The sequence below is a fragment of the Gobius niger genome (genome assembly GCF_951799975.1).
Source record: "Gobius niger genome assembly, chromosome: 8".
Lineage (NCBI taxonomy): Eukaryota > Metazoa > Chordata > Actinopteri > Gobiiformes > Gobiidae > Gobius > Gobius niger.
The window spans coordinates 12,211,654-12,227,650 of NC_136859.1; the positions used below are offsets into that span (position 1 = coordinate 12,211,654).

At 42.1% G+C, this 15,997-nt stretch overlaps 2 protein-coding genes across 2 annotated transcripts; both read right to left on the bottom strand.

Annotated features, from left to right (window-relative positions):
• Positions 1 to 1,217: 1,217 nt before the first annotated feature.
• sphk2 (sphingosine kinase 2) lies at positions 1,218 to 8,548 on the bottom strand. Its single transcript, XM_079562290.1, has 7 exons — positions 7,809 to 8,548; positions 6,911 to 7,060; positions 6,748 to 6,842; positions 6,532 to 6,647; positions 6,233 to 6,427; positions 3,208 to 4,786; positions 1,218 to 1,794 (listed from the first exon to the last, which is right to left on the bottom strand). Exons 1-7 carry the CDS (start codon positions 8,275 to 8,277, stop codon positions 1,732 to 1,734), a joined length of 2,667 nt encoding a protein of 888 aa, XP_079418416.1. The 5' UTR covers positions 8,278 to 8,548; the 3' UTR covers positions 1,218 to 1,731.
• A 2,656-nt stretch (positions 8,549 to 11,204) lies between these two features.
• On the bottom strand, positions 11,205 to 14,407 carry rpl18 (ribosomal protein L18). The gene is made up of 7 exons (XM_079561706.1): positions 14,365 to 14,407; positions 13,772 to 13,858; positions 13,594 to 13,701; positions 13,331 to 13,429; positions 13,133 to 13,256; positions 12,660 to 12,729; positions 11,205 to 11,338 (listed from the first exon to the last, which is right to left on the bottom strand). The coding sequence occupies exons 1-7, from the start codon at positions 14,365 to 14,367 to the stop codon at positions 11,263 to 11,265; spliced, it is 567 nt and encodes a 188-aa protein (XP_079417832.1). The 5' UTR covers positions 14,368 to 14,407; the 3' UTR covers positions 11,205 to 11,262.
• Between the last annotated feature and the right edge of the window lie 1,590 nt (positions 14,408 to 15,997).

A 15,997-nucleotide genomic window follows, 5' to 3' on the forward strand; every position in this document is an offset into this window, starting at 1 on the left:
CTAAAATAAAAAGTTACCCCTTTAGCAGATATTTCAATAAATCAAAATGTCACGAAACAAATTAATATATCAACGTCCAATTAGTAAATCTAAGCTCCTCAAAATGAAGTCGTTCTCATGCAGATATTCCTTTTTTTTTTTTGCAGTGCTCTGACCAAACAGAGCGGTTCAATCACAGGAAGTTACAGAACAAAGGCATTGATTGAGGCGTGAATAACACTTACAGTATGCCAATAACGCAGAGTGGAGAGACCGAACAAAAGTAAACAAGAAGAAAATCTTTTAATGATAGGCGGATATAATTTCTGAATGGCAAGATCAAGGCTGTTTTTTGATATTTGAGAGTACAGTGAATGTGACAAATCGGAGACTAATTTGATTATACGGTCAGATTTCTACATGTAATGCTTTACCACAAACATATTAACCTTTGTGCATTTTAAACATCGTTACAAATGCCAGTACTTTGTCATTGTCATATTATACTTTAGGAATGATGCAGCAGTTTTTTTTTTTAGCAAAAGCACTTAATTCTACTTTAGTGTGATTCCTTTTTTATTGATTGATGTGCAAAATAAACAAAAAAACAATGGAACTGACATGTTAATAAAACAGTCTAAAGCTACAGATAAAAGGCTTGTGTGTTCAGACATATTAAAGTTCACGACATTACGTTTTCTGACATCAAGAATCGTGCATCAGTTCACGAGACGGGTAGACTAGCAGAAATGCATCGCTCCGACAGGTTGCGTTCACGTGACGTCAGCGTTTATTAATTGAGGCGGAAAGTTCGGTGGGAGAATTTGCCTTTCAACTAAGATATGTTTTGTCAGCACAAACTAAAAGATGAATTTATTTCCTGGTTCAGCTTCGGTGGATGTTCAAAAAACAGTCACAGAGTTATATATTGAAGTTTGAATGTGAACTCGACCTACTCTTAGAAAGGCTCGATGTTGTTCAATGCATGAAAATCCTCATTTGGTATTGATGCAGCAGATTGGACGTACATATAATCCAACTCCTACCTGTCTAAACATATAAGCCTAGCAATCGTGAAAGGATGCGATGAAAAGTGGCAAAAGGATTAATTATTTAGTTTTCCTTCAGGACTAGAAAAGGGCACAGAAAGCACATTGTCCACTGGCAAATAAGGCATTCCAGGACGGAGATTTTGCAATAAAACTTAATTAGACACGGAAGGCCATGGATGATTTGCACTGGAGCTTTAGCCCAGCGATTTTATATGATTTTGATAGTGTCATTTAATACAATTTTAATACTATTTGGATTTCTTTCTATATCACGGTAAGGCAAAAACAGGTAGTGCTTCTCTGCATGCATACGACTACGGTACGTCGAACACATGCACTTTTGCACCAAGGGATCCTCACGCATTCGATTGTTTTCCCTCTCATGTTCCAGTTTGTGCAGTTTTCATGCTTCTCAGAGGACGCCGAGTGTAATCCTACAGTTGTGCAACGAGGTGCATTTTTTTCATCCATTTATCAAATACATTAATCCCTGCAGTCGCGCTCAATAACGTGTGGCTCGGTGGGTTATCCCTTTCAATAAAATCTAGAAAAGCCATATCAGCAGACCCAGGCTATTCTAAGAGTCCCTTATGGTTAACCCTCACACTCTTACTTTATCCACTTTGTGAGGACATGGCAACAATGATTACATAAGTCAGTAGACGCAATGCTGAATGCAGCTCAACCAGTCCCTGAGTCTTTAGAATCTGGTGATCTTCACTCCGGAATCACCAACAATAAGACGAGACAAGGAAGGATGAACCTGAAACACAGGAAGAGACGACTTTTGAGAAAACACTTTACAAGAACAATTGATCATTTGAATAAAAATGGTAATTGCTGTATTAATTAAAGTCACTAAATGGTGTAAAGTAGTACTGTGATCTGAGGCAAAGGATTCACAGCCTGGACAAAACAAAAGACACTATTTGTTTGGAGGTTCTTACCAGTTAAAGGCCCTGTACCTGATATTTTTTTGTTCATAAACAATGAAAGTGGGAGCAAGTACATTTAAAGGGACTATACAGAGTTTAAAAATGTTAAAATGATGTATTTTCTTCCCCTTACATGTTCCAGCCATGTCCTAATGTGTAGAATGAGCCCAGACCTGTTCACCACAACTGCCTCTAAAATCATGCACTGTCACTCAAAAAGTTGTTACTTCGGTCTGAATTGCCGTCAGGCACAAGCTAAATATAGAAGGTGCAGTTATACGTATGACCTGAGGTGGCAGTAGTGAGTATACAATCGCCAACTTGTATCTAGCCCCTTTAACCAAAATCTTCCCTTACTTTCCAAACACATTCTTAGCTTCAGCTTCAGGGCCTTTCAGCCAATTGGTAAGAACCTCAAGATAAATAATTATAGCATGTTTGACCACATTATGTGTCAAGAGGTCGGCTGACAACAGAATAGATTGAACTGCCACAATAGATCTCAAGGAGGACCACTGCACTAAGTGGCACATTTACCAAGCATTTGCTCATGCGCAAAAGTAAAGCAGCAGCACAGGCATTTTTTTGAACTTACATATAGGATTTGTGACCATAATACTGTTGAGGCTGTGTTTCAGTTTCATGCAGCTAGAATCTGGAACAGTCTTCATGAGGATGTGAGACAGGCCTCGACTCTGACAATGTTCAAATCCAGCCTGAAAACAATTCTTTTTACCCGTGCATATGACACTGAAAGTATTTTATAGACGCACTCTTGCTTTTCAATGTAATTAATTAATGATGTTGATGTTTTATTGATGTTATCTGCTTTCTTGTAATTTTATGCAACTGTGAAGCACTTTGAATTGCCTTGTGTATGAACTGTGCTCTACAAATAAACTTGCCTTGCCTCACACATCATTTCAATTGTTAAATCAGGTGCAGCACACCCACAAAATGGCATATTTTATTTTCCAGCGTGCACCCGCTATCTAGCATCTCTCTTGATAAAGTACTGATAAAGTCGTCGTCCGAAAGATTCTCATTCTTTCTTTATCACTTTTTCACAATTCAAGCCTAATGAATCCTGGCCTTCATTTTGGAAAATGCATCATGGAAGAAAAGTAATTAGCGGACCTCAAAGTGTAGATAGTGCTGTAGAATATTCAGTAATCATCCAATGGGAAAGTCATACTATTTTACTATATTCTACTAAAAATGAAAAAGGTTTGTATTCTGACCTGTGCTTGCAGAGGCCCATAGGGTACGAGTTCTCCATCCACCGTCAGTGTTCCCCGGGAGGACAGCGGCTGCAGGCGGAAGGCTCTGCAGGTTATGTGGCTCACGTAGGGAGAACTGACAGAGTGATGGGTCCCCCTTTCCATCGCGAAGAACAGTCTCAGCAAAGTGGCTCTTGAGATCCCCGCTCGCACAAAAGTCAGGTGAATGAGGCCATCGTCAAATCTGGCCTGAGGTGCAGCATGAAGGTCAGCTCCCAGGTGGCTCTGATAGAGGGCCAACACAAGGACAAAGTCTCCCTCTATGGTTACCCAGTCGTGGGTCGGAAGAGGCTGGTCGAGGGGGGGCAGCAAATGATCTTTCGGAAGATTCGAAGGTAGTGGCACGAAAGGACGGTTTTTGAGTGGTCCTGCTGGCTCGGCAATGTCAAAGTTAAACGAGGAGGACGGTGTGCGTAGGGGCGAGGGTGAGGTAGAGTTCGGGGTGTTGGGGCGCGGGACGAGATATGATGAAGCATGAGGTGAGGTGCAGGACGGAGAGGAGGGGGGAGTGGGAGACAAGGAGAGAGACAGGGAGGACAGTTTTGGGGGCAGAGAGTTCGACTGCGAGTGCTGGAGGAGGGAAAGGGGTCGTGGGCGGGACGCGTTCTGGTTCTGGTCTAGTGCTTTGGGCTTGTAGGAAAAGGGCGAGTGGCGGAAAGGAGAGGAGATGGTCAGTGCACGCTCACGGGGGTCTAGGGGGTATGGCTCTTTCTGGTAGTATGTCCCGTTTAAGTCCATGTCCTCAACGCTGTACGGAGTTGTCGCATCTGGTTCCTGACTCTGGGTCAACAGTGCACTGACAATCTGGCTAGAAGGCGCCGAGTTCTTTCTAACAGCCTGTCTGGGTTCTTCATAAGTAAAATCAGTCTGAGCGTCTTCATCTGCCCCCTGTCCTGTGTCTACTCCATAGCTTTCCCCCGGATCTTTTCCCGGCAACACTACCTCCCCTTCCTCAAAGCCTCCACTGTCTGGGTCATCCCCGTCTTTGCTCCTATCGTCATCGTCCATTTCACTAGAGTCCTGCTCTATTCTGCCCTCATCTTCAATTTCATCCTTAATGCGGCACAATCTTTCATTCCTCCTCATGCTACAGTCTTCCCTTTCATTAGACTCAGAACTGGTCCCTGATCTTTCTGAACACAACTCCTCCTCAGCCTCCATCTCCAACTCCCTCTCTCGGTCTTCTGCCAAACTGCTGGTCCTCACTACTCCGGTTCCTCCTCCCCTGGCCCGCTGCCTCCTTCGTTCCCTCTCCCGCTGTCTCTCCTCTTTTTCCCTCTCTCCTTCTCCTTTGCGCAGGCTCCTCTGCTCGCTGATGCCCATATCTGAGCTTGTGCGATGAATGGGTGTTTTGCAGAAGCCCTCCAAGCCTTCGGTGATGCTGCGGGACAAAGGTCTCCGGGGCGGTGGAGGTGTGGCGTCTGGCGACATGGTGCTAACAGTTGGTGGCAAATAGGAGAGCCGACCCTTGTATGATCGGAGAGAAGCTATTCGTACAAGGGTTCCCAAAGTGAAACGAGCTGAGCCTAGGCCTCTATACCTGTAAATAAGAGGATAAAGCAGAGTCAGAGAACATGGCCTAGGAGACCAAAAAGACTAGTACTAAGAAGGTACAATTGTACACCCGACCAAGAACAAAAGTCGCCACCTGGATTTCACTAAATGTTTTGATTTGGAGTTGCTGTAATTGGTAATGTCTAGGTTCAACACCACAATATGCCCAAAGAATGAGATCAGCGGACTCCCTGAACATCCTGAATGACCAGGTTATTCCATCAATGGATTTCTTCCTCCATATTCCAAGATGGCAATGCCAGGATCCGTCGGGCTCACATTATGAATGAGACATCATTTTTTACACATGGATTGGCCACAGAGTCCAGATCTTAACCCCATTGAGAATCGTTGGGATGTGCGGGAGAAGGCTTTGTGCAGTCACACTCGCCCATCAAGACAAGATCTTGGTGATTTTTTTGACATTGCAGCAAATACATGCAAAGCTAAAGATGGTCCAACACAATAATCAATTTTTTATATTTTTTGTGGCGACTTCTGTTTTCGGTTTGGCTGTGTATTAATCTAACCAGGGACGTGCACAGATAGAGCCCAGGTGGTGCTCAAGCACCTGCCCCTTTGCCCTGTGCCCTTTAAGTGCCCTTCTCAAGACCTGTTTATTTTTTCTCCCCAATATTATGTATTATTTATTTTATAGTTCTTAGATATTTGCCTTATTAAGGCAGGCCACATGTGCTGAAAATACAGTTTTTATGTTCAGCAACTTCATATCGCGCTTCATTCCTCCTCTGCCTCTCGAGGACAAAAATATCCATGTCATGATATTGACAAACCAGATGTTTTAAGTGTAGGCTACAGTACCTTTGCATCATTTATTTGTGCTAGACTTAAAGCCACAATGTGTAGAATTTTGCCCAATAAATAAAATTGAAATACAAGCATTTATTTTATCACCATTATTTTCATCATTGAAAAATACCTCAGAATTGTACAAACAAACATCTGTGAGGCTAACCCCGCCTAAGATATGGCTGTAAACTTTACTGGGAGTGGGTACGTCTCCAGCTTGTCTCCATGGAGATGTGACTAAAGGCAGTAGAATTTGAGATTTAGACAGGTTAGTTTCACATCCAAATCCATTCTTTTATTACACACAGCAGCAACAGCACTTTCTGTGTTGAGCTGGTCATTAGGAGCATGTTTTGTTTTGCCACAACAATATAGTCCAACATGTTATGCAGTGTGCCTTTAAGTGCAGTCCTACATTGTCCTTTAAAGTCTTTGTAGTTTACTATTAGGTCCACATAGTTGAACATTTTATGTTGCTGTGTTAATCAATGGTCTGTTAGTGTCACTAATTACAGAAAAATCACTTCTTCTTTTTTTTGGGGGTGGGGGGGGTTGAGCCCTTTTGTCTTGGTTGAGCACCTGCCCCTCAAAATGTCTGTGCACGCCACTGAATCTAACGTACCTTTCGCTCTCAATATCAACATCTGATACAAAGCCCCAGGCAACAGAGAGAAAGGAGAAGAGTCTCCGTGGGGCTGAGTGACTGTTGGGAGCAGGGCTTGTGGTCACAGAGACCAAGTCCATGGGTCGAACACCACCACGACTCAGCAAGAAGCAGCAGTTTAAAAGGAGGGGCTCCCGGAGGCACATATCATATCTGTAGGCAATATGACATTCATGTTAGGCGCCGCTAAACACAAAACAAAGGAGCATAGCATTTAGAAAAAAGGTTTTGAAAAGTTTATTTTGTTAAGTGCTCACCCTGCATGGTGGTTGACGGAGCCAGCCAGTGCGTTTCCAGAGCCACAGGGCAGAATGCCGACAGGTGTTTTTATTGCTTGCTCCCAGTCAGGACGCTCCATCAGTCCATTGATAACCTACAAAATTAGACGAAAAAATACGTAATAAATTAAATGTAAACACATTAAAACTAAATGTGTGCTACATTTCACTATAATACATTACATTATCACATACCTCATGAAGCAGGCCATCTCCAGACACAATGACGATGCCGTCCCACTCTGGGAGAGAGATCTGTCTGATGAGCTCTCTGGCGTGGTTCTGACGCTCTACAACAAGTCATTTTAGATGTTCAGGATGCGTAGTTCATAGTATATTCACATTTGCATCACTTTACCTGTCTGGATAAGATTGTAGCTGATGTTGGCTTCTCGAATCATTGGCAGGATGTGGTTCTGACACCACTGCATTGCTTGGCCTCTTCCACTAAAGGGGTTGACCAATAACAGTAGTCGCCTGGGACGAGGTAGCAGACTTCTTGAAAACTCTGAAAATAACAACACCGTTAAAAACAGCCACAGGTTTTGTCTCAACTCAAAACTCTAATTCATACAAGGTATTTTAGAGCTGCTCACAAAAAAGAAACATTTAAATAAAACAGGGCCAAAGCTATAGCAATGCAAAATGTACAAATGCCCTCAGGCACACACTGGGAAATCCTGGAGACTTAGTCCTCATAAGAAAATGCCATTGTCCATACAAGGAAAGTAATCAGATGTTATATCAAAGGTTATGAATGTAGTGTTATAATGAAGTGGGAAGTCTAAATGTGTTCAGTTAAACATAAACATTAAATGCCAAGTTATAAAGGGCAAGGAAAGTGCGAGGGTGACCCACCCTGAAAAGCTTTTCATTGACTCTGAATGATACAGTCTGTCTGTGACGCACAGATAAGGCAAAAACAGAAGCAGCATAATGTAAATAAATTCTAAAATAGATAGTTACATCAAACAGCAGCAAATAATATGGAACATTTTCTGTGCTCAAAATGGCATTTTAGTTTGCTGCCAGGTGAAAAATGATCAGGTATAAAAGTGTATTTTGTTTTGTTTAGCAATGAAAAAATAAGTGATAAGTTGTATGTAAATTGATTTTTTTTTCTAAACCAGGTGTCAACAACCCTTTTTTAGAGTACACAGATGGAAAATGTAGTAAATATGTATATTTAAGAAGCAACTCTCATGGACGACTGAGAAAGCTCCAAATGACTGCATAAACGGCGCTGAGCGACTCACCTGTGTCAGCAGTAACGGGCACTCCCCGGAGCAGACACTGCACAGCAGCAGACCATCTCTCAGCTTCACACCTGCTCTCAGCCAGGTACGCTCGAACCTGCCTCCGCCGGGAGACCCCTTTACGCCGTTTCCCCGGAGGGTACCAGTACAGCACCAGCAAGGGGGGTGCTGGGGCACGAGGGCAGCTGCACCCCACCAGCTCCGATAAAGGCAGCAGCAGCCGGGCTTCTTTCCCGGAACGAGGGGTCAGTCGTTGGATATGGATGTGGGTGTAGGTCAGGGTCAGGGCATAGTTGGAGGCCAGAGATGGAGTGGGGGGTGCAGTGGGGGAGAGGCCTCCAGGACCCCCAGGGCTGTTAGGACAACTGTTGTTGTTGCTGTTGTTTCCAGATCCCCAGGAGGCGAACTGCCCATGAAGCAGCGCCTCTGAAGGAGACAGTGAAGACGGGTCTGGGGAGCGCATCCTCATGAGCTTTGCAGTCCTGATGTAACTTCAGCAGGTCTGTGAGGTTTTTTTCATACATGAAATAATATGTAAGATCTTCAGTGTTTTAAGAGTTGAATCAAGTGTCCTTGTGGGATCATCTCAGCATCTTCTTGAAGATAAGCTTCAGGACGAACCATTTCCCTCACAGTTTCAAAACAATGCCTAATATGTAGTGACTCCCAAACGTTCAAAAACAGTGCTGTATAATTATATAGCACAGTGAAAGATAAGTAAAACAATCAAAGTGAGCTGCCTGTTCGAGAAAGCAGCAGTTTAAATAATTACAACAAATAACAGCAATTGTATTTTAGAAATAATAAAATGAACATTAATAAGACAATCATAAAAGGCAGCTAGGACGATTACAATATGGTGCAACTTATGTAAATATCATAAATAAAAGTGCAAGCTAAAATGTTATCAAATGCCTCTAGATATGATAAGTGTAGGTATTGCCAAGACCTTTGATACCATTATTGCTATCGTTGATCTGAGTGATACGTGTGAAAGAGGCTGCCAGAGGTGACTGGGCCCACTTTCAGAAAGTAGTGTGATCTGGTTTTACATAGATATTCCCAACTCATCAAATACACTCCACAAAAGGAGGGTCCAAAAAAAAAAATACAAAAAAATTAAGACATCAACACAGACACAAAAACAAAAAGACAAACAAGGAGAGGCAGTTCTTGTAGGGGCTTAGTTCATGTCATGACGATATTCTTGGGTAAAGCTTCACGTGCCCGCCTTTAGATCTCTGTTCCTGTTTTAAGACAAAAAAAACTAATTAGAGATGTTTAAACCAACTAAATACTTCCTGGAGTTAGCTACTACTGACAGATAGCACATCCAAATTCATTTCAGCGGACAAAGGTTGTCATTCAGTATCAGATTCTGTATCCGAATTACATAATAACAGTGACAAAAGTACAGAATAGCTCCGTTATGATAAGAGGAAGAGATTAGATATGAAGGAAATATGTCCTATGGCCTCAGTTTCAGCTTGGTTAAAGCTGACTAAATGTCATACATCCTCAACAAATCTGCAGAACAATCAGTATTTTCTCTCCACATAGTTACTCAATAAGTGCCAGACTGAAATGACTAAGCGTTACAAGTGCAGAAATGCAAATTTAGAAATTAAGCAGGACACTTTTATGAGAGGCGACGAGAATACACTGTAGTTAACTCTGGATCCATCTGAAACAATAGCTTGTGGATGCTGGCATATTTAGGCCACCCCATTAACAACTTCTGTGGGTACTGTGGCCTCTTCTTACACTGCGTAAAGTAAAATCAATTGACCTCAACCACCACTAGATCCAGCAGACGCTACTCATAATAAATGCTGACCACATCTTATTAAAAGTCCCATGGAGACAAACGCAAGCTAAGTGTAGATGTATGAAAAGCAGTTTAGTTGGCTGATGTCCTGGTCCGATAATAACCACAAAAAGGGCCTGATAGATGCCCATTGTTGCGCATTACGTCCTTGAAAAGCAGGGCGGAGACACCCAACAAAATAATGTCAGCTGCTAAATTTGTCACAATGAGTCTGTGGAGTTGGGGGTGTATTTTGGGGCAAATTCTAGAAAGCACTAATTGATGTTTAACAGCCAAGTTATTACATTTACCAGCTTCGGCCATCGACAGCAAGGGTGAAATCGTGTGTATAGATGATTATACTAGGCAAATATAAGAAGTACACGTCAAACTGCTGTGATAAACCTGCAAAACTACATTCCAGCGCGTTACCATATGCGCGTAACGAGGCTGAGTGATGCTGACATAATCTAGAGGGGTTTATTTTGGCAATGAAATATTTCAATAATAGTTTGCAAGGTTCAAACTCAACACATCAGCAAATGTTTGATGACCGTTCCCGAGTCAGAAGCTAGCTACTGTACACTGGACAGTCCAGCCAGTTAGCCAAAACTAGCTACTTGTTTCCGCGGAACGTTTATAAAGTCACAATAACGCACACATGTTTTACCAAAATACTACAAAAGATGGCTAGTCTAAATGCCGTAGTCACCATGTTTATCGTTATCCACAAAAAAGGTCCAAAGTTGAGCCGATAACGCGAGATTCGGTGACAACTCTCTGGCTAGCCTGATAAAAAACTGTCTTTACGCAGCGCCAGGTATAAAATCAACACATTTCTATCCACATTATGACCAAACTACAAAGTGAGAGTATTCAAAGGTTGTATTCGAGCCTGATTTACCTCATCTTGTCCCCCTCTGACGGCAGTCTTTTGCTCTGGAGGCTATGGCACAGGAAAAGGTCCGAGACAGTGCTTTGGAGACGCAGCAGCGGCGGCTTTGAGCGGCGCAGAGGAAACCCAATGGCGATAAGGAAAATACAGCAACACCCACCGACATTCTCCAATCGCTGACCGACCACAGCTTCCGCTCTGAGTCAATTCTTTCCAGGACAACTCATATCAATACTGGTCAACAACAAATTCCTGATGTCGCTTTTGCGCCGCCGCCAAAAACACAAAGTACCACCTAATGAGGTAGTTTTGTGCCTTGGTGACGCTTAATCAGACAAATTTACCATCAAAAAGACTTAAGATCCCAGCTCAACGTAAGTCTATTTAAAATGTAATGTTTTTGTTCAGTAAACACCCAATAAAATATTGTTTTAATGATTTGATTGCAATGGGCCATTATGCAGCAAGTAGTTTCTGTTCAAATCTTTGTATCTTTGTACCATTTAAAGTGGTTCATTACACCAAAAATGAAAAATCCCCCAGTGACGGTGCAGTATAATAAAAAGTGGAACAAAAGCTCACTCCACCAATATTCACGATACTTGTTCATGAAAAGCCCTTTCCCATTCACAGCTTTGAAAACATATCACATAGTTCCTGAAGTCGTGCAAGCAACAAAGGGAAAAGACACGTGTTGTACAACCAGCCGATCTTTTATTTGTACAAGATTGCGTGGAAAACAATGACGAGACTTAGTTCTTGTAGCCACGGCTGGCTCTGCGACCACGAGCTCTCTCGAACTTCCTGCCCTTGGAGCGCACATAGGGTCTGGGGGGAAAAGAACAATCTTTATTTAGCAGGCTTTTATAAACAAGTCCTTTCAGATCACAATTCAAAATTTGACAGTGCAATTTGTTGAATTAATCCAAGCAATTTGGGCACTAGAGCGTGTACTAACACTAACAATACCGTTAAATAAATACATTATTAAATCAAATAGCCTAGTTAAGCTAAATTATGTTGCATGTCATTGAAACTCACATTGATGCTTCAATATAAAATTGTCTTGAAACTGAAAGCATCAAAATGTGGCAATTCTTGTCATGAATTAAAGCAGTGGTTCTCGACCAGAGACTCTGAACAGCCACAGGTGTCGTGACTAGGGCTGGGGACCGTTACTTTTTATTTTTTTGTTTTTTTTATCTGAGTGGAAACAACCAAGTAACTTTAATTATGTCTGTGGGACCCAACAGGCATCAAAACTTGTCATCTAAAGACACCTACAGTATTAAAAACTGCCATAGTTCTATCATTAATAGTAACCAGCCCTAGTCATGAGACAATTTCATGTTGGAGACAGATCATGGGAGCATAAGCATAAATTATTTATGTAGTTTGAATGGAAAACAAACACTGTGGGTGCTAACAGACATTAAAAGTGGCTAAACTGGGGGAGGGGTACAAATAGGATTGCCCCCTGGTGGTGGTTTAGTCGATGTGGTCTGAGTTGACTCCAATCTTTCATTGTGTGCATTTAGTTGAACACATTTGGCAACAATCTAGATGGTCTCAATAGGGAGGATCGCCGTTATTGTTAATTTTTGTGATTTTCACGGGATGTTTGAGTGACTGGTGGGTGAACAGCTGATTGTTCCGAGCTTGAAGAGCTGTTAAATTACAGATCTTTTACAGCGCCAGAAGCAATGCTCTGAATGATGTTTTGACCCACCATAGAACTATCATCTATTTTATACATTTACGTTGCCCACCAGTGCCTCGGACGTAACGATGCAGCGATCCCTTAACACCGCCTGAGGCATGTGGAAGTTATTTTTATTTGGGTCCAACATTTCATTATGAAACGGATACACTACAAAACCAGTTGTACATCAGGTTTATAGACTGGAGTTATTCTATGAAATGATTGAAAACTATAGATTACTTTTTTTTTTTAACCAGTATAATGATGCCGACCCTATATTAAATGCTGCTTTAATTCATATGTTCTACTATACATCACTGATGCAATAACCCTACACAAGTACAAATTGTGGCCCATGTATGACAACGTGAAGTTGATCACTACATATGTACTCATCTGATAAGTAATAAGTGACTTCCATTAGACGCAGGTAAAGTAACCACTTACTTTGTGCGGCTGTGAGGGGTTCCAGGGGCCTTGCCAAAGTGCCTATACACCTCTCTGCCTTTGCGAGGTCCTGAAAACAAATTTCATTTATTTTAGTCATTTCACAATATGTAACAAGAGATTGTCCATTGGAAACGTGACAATGACAAAAAAGCTATCAACTATTGTGGGCACAATGGAAGACATTTAAACGTTAACAGTATTGCTAATGCTACAACACAGTAGAAAACATCAATTCCAAAAATGATTGTTAAATCTAAATACTACTCCAATTTCACCTACCACTAAAATGTCAATAATTAAAAGAGGAGTGTGTTTGAAAGTGCCAGTGACCCATGGCATGAATCTGCCCTGGCGTATTTATATGCAAGAGTCCCATGTGTGTTTATTAACATGCATGGTCCCGACCAAATAAAAGACAAATAAAAAACTGAAATTCTTCAAATAATGAAAACAAAGAATGATGAATATACCTGACAGCAGCACTGTGCCCTGTCCTTTGGGAGAAGCCAGAGCGAGCTGGTCAAATGTCATCAGCTCACCACCAGCCTTCAGGATCCTGCGACGGGCTCCATCAGTTACTTTCAGAGCACAGATCTGTGAAGACAATTGTACATTACACAAATAACAAACTTGCGACTTTGATGAATAAACAGTTACACTAAAAATACCTTGAGTTTGGGGATATCCTGAATCCTAACATCATCAGTTACAGTTCCCACAACAACTGCAGTTCTGTTCTCACGTCCAGGCATCTTCATCTTACGGATCTGCACAACACAGAGGAACAAAACCGGTGTGAAACAGAGCAAGAGGGGAATAAAAGCATAATATTGTCAAGTCAAAAGAACAGATCTGTTGCTTTCAGCCAATTACTTCAGTGTTTACAGAGGTATGTTACAAACGCAGATTCAGGCATGGAACAAATCCTTACCAGGCGAGAGACGGAGATTGGTGGCCTGTTTGTACGGCTCATGAAGAGCCTCTTCAAAACAACTTTGTTGAAGGGAGCATTTGAGCGACGGGCAAGAAACCTGTACAACTAGACACACAGATAGTATAAACATGTGATTTATGAACAAAAGATAAATACATGTATTCATTGAACTTACCTTGACCAGGAGCCGCAGGTAGATATCCTGGCTCTTGGGCTCCTTCCTGTGAACCTTACGGTCCTTGTTGTGTCGGATGTCAACTCCCTATAAACACAAATCAATGATGAAACAAAATCATGTGTCACACTCGACTGGAGATTTTATTTGTTAGGAAACGGGGTTGAAATCATGCAACAAGCACATTAGCTGCTAGCCATGTAGCAGGAGCCGGTACACACGTTGAGATACCCATTACGGCAAAACGTAATATGAAGCGACATTTCAGAGTTTATTCTGTAGAATTATGATTACGGGGAAAAGACAATATAAAGGGATAGCTCATTGGGAGTATAGGACGCATTTTCAACTCGGGTTTGTACCTAAATTTAACGACTAATTGTGACACATCAACATCACTGGGGTCAGTAGCAAATATGGCAAGCTAATCAGGGAGAAGCAGCTTTTTCACATACAATCTTCACAATACTAAAACATAAACAGCGTCGTTGGTGAAGATATATCGTATTTTATGACATACGGCGTGTATTTTCAGAGGATTATCGTGGATAGCCCCGATACTCTATTTAAACCATCGCTAAAGCAGTACCTACCATCTTGGACTCGGAGCGAAAAGGGAAAAGGAAGTGCCCAGATCTCGCGATAAAAAGTGCCGTGAAGTCTCGTGCTTCTGATTGGACAAAATCTGTCACTCTTTTAAACACGTTACCGCTATGGATTCAGCTTTACTCAAACCTACGTTTTTGACGCTTTTTTGTTTAATTTTTTCGTAATTTTTTTGTTGCGTTTTGTTGCTTTTTTTATCACATTTTGGTCAAATTATTTGTGTTTTTGTCGCTTTTTTAATGCTTAAAGACTTGACTATTGCAACTCTGTTTTTACCCGTCTGAATAAGTCGGTTCTGAACAAACTGCAAATTGTTCAAAATTCTGCTGCTTGACTTTTAACGGGTGCCCCCGGAAGGTCTCATATCACTCCCGTCCATGGTTTAACCTCTTAACCCCCACCTGAACTGAGTACATGTTCTCCAGTTTGGTATTACCATGGATCTATCATAATAAACGGGTATTACCCAAATCTAAAAGCTTCATTAAAAATGTGCCAAAACAAGGATGAAAACACAACAAAAAGGTTCTTGGAACAACCGGGCGCTTAGCGGCCCTTCGAACGTACGTAGCCGCGCTCATGAACTTACGCTCGGTCACTTTTTTGGGAAGTTTCGTAAGTGCTGGAAGTCTTCATATTGTGGTAAAATTGATAAAAATCGAGTTATTACTGCACTGTAATTGCTAGTATGACGTCACAACTAGAATTGTTTGGTTGAAAAACAAAGAAGGAGCACTACAAAAGTGTTTTATATTACATTTTCATTGGTAAAATGTGAGATATTGTTTTTTATATAGCATTTATCTGTACTGTACTGGATCCAGGGCAGATGCAGAAATCATGCATATTTTTTTGTGTTTTTTAATTATAGGTTTTATTAGGCCCGAGCGGCCTGGCAGGGCTCGGGCCTATTGTAATTGTACGGCAGTGCGCGGAGCGCACTGAAGAAAGACGTGCGCGTAGCGCACGTCCCGAAAAGAGCGCGCAGCGCTCAAGAAACAGAGCGCGGAGCGCTCCCCATGCATGAGACAGTAATAGGGGGGACCCCGGCACCACGCCCTGTCCGGTGAAATAGGCGTGTGCCGCGAAAGCGGCACATTTGTAACTGCTCGTGTGAAAAAAGGTGAAAAATCAAGGCAAGGCGCAACATTGACAAGAAAGTAGTCGATGACGAGCGCAACGCGCTCGTCATCGACCATGGCCACTCCCCAATGCCCAAAACACTACTAGAGTGACTCAGGGCATTAAGGCCTATCCAATGATATAGGTGTTTGCCGCGAAAGCGGCATATTTGTTGTTGCTCGTAAAAAAATATGAAAAAAAAACGCATTAAGAAATATTGACAAAGAAGTGGTAAAATACGAGCGCAACGCGCTCGTATTTGACAATGAACCTTACGGGTGGGTTACTGGACGTGAGACCTTTCCGACGATATAAATATGGGCCGCCGGAGGCGGCGCTATATTGTTATTGTAAGGGTTTTTCTTATTATTAGGCCCGAGCGGCCTGGCAGGGCTCGGGCCTATTGTAATTGTACGGCAGTGCGCGGAGCGCACTGAAGAAAGACGTGCGCGTAGCGCACGTCCCGAAAAGAGCGCGCAGCGCTCAAGAAACAGAGCG

What these genes read in the sequence shown, in the direction of transcription:
- rpl18 (XM_079561706.1), bottom strand. An exon ending in GGGCACAGTGCTGCTGTCAG is followed by an intron (nt 12,730 to 13,132) that starts GTATATTCATCA and finishes ATTTGTTTTCAG; the next exon opens with GACCTCGCAAAGGCAGAGAG. An exon ending in ACCCCTCACAGCCGCACAAA is followed by an intron (nt 11,339 to 12,659) that starts GTAAGTGGTTAC and finishes TTTTCCCCCCAG; the next exon opens with ACCCTATGTGCGCTCCAAGG.
- sphk2 (XM_079562290.1), bottom strand. Translation starts at nt 8,277, where the DNA reads ATGAGGATGCGCTCCCCAGACCCGTCTTCACTGTCTCCTTCAGAGGCG. An exon ending in CTACAATCTTATCCAGACAG is followed by an intron (nt 6,843 to 6,910) that starts GTAAAGTGATGC and finishes GACTTGTTGTAG; the next exon opens with AGCGTCAGAACCACGCCAGA. An exon ending in GTTGATATTGAGAGCGAAAG is followed by an intron (nt 4,787 to 6,232) that starts GTACGTTAGATT and finishes TCTTATTTACAG; the next exon opens with GTATAGAGGCCTAGGCTCAG.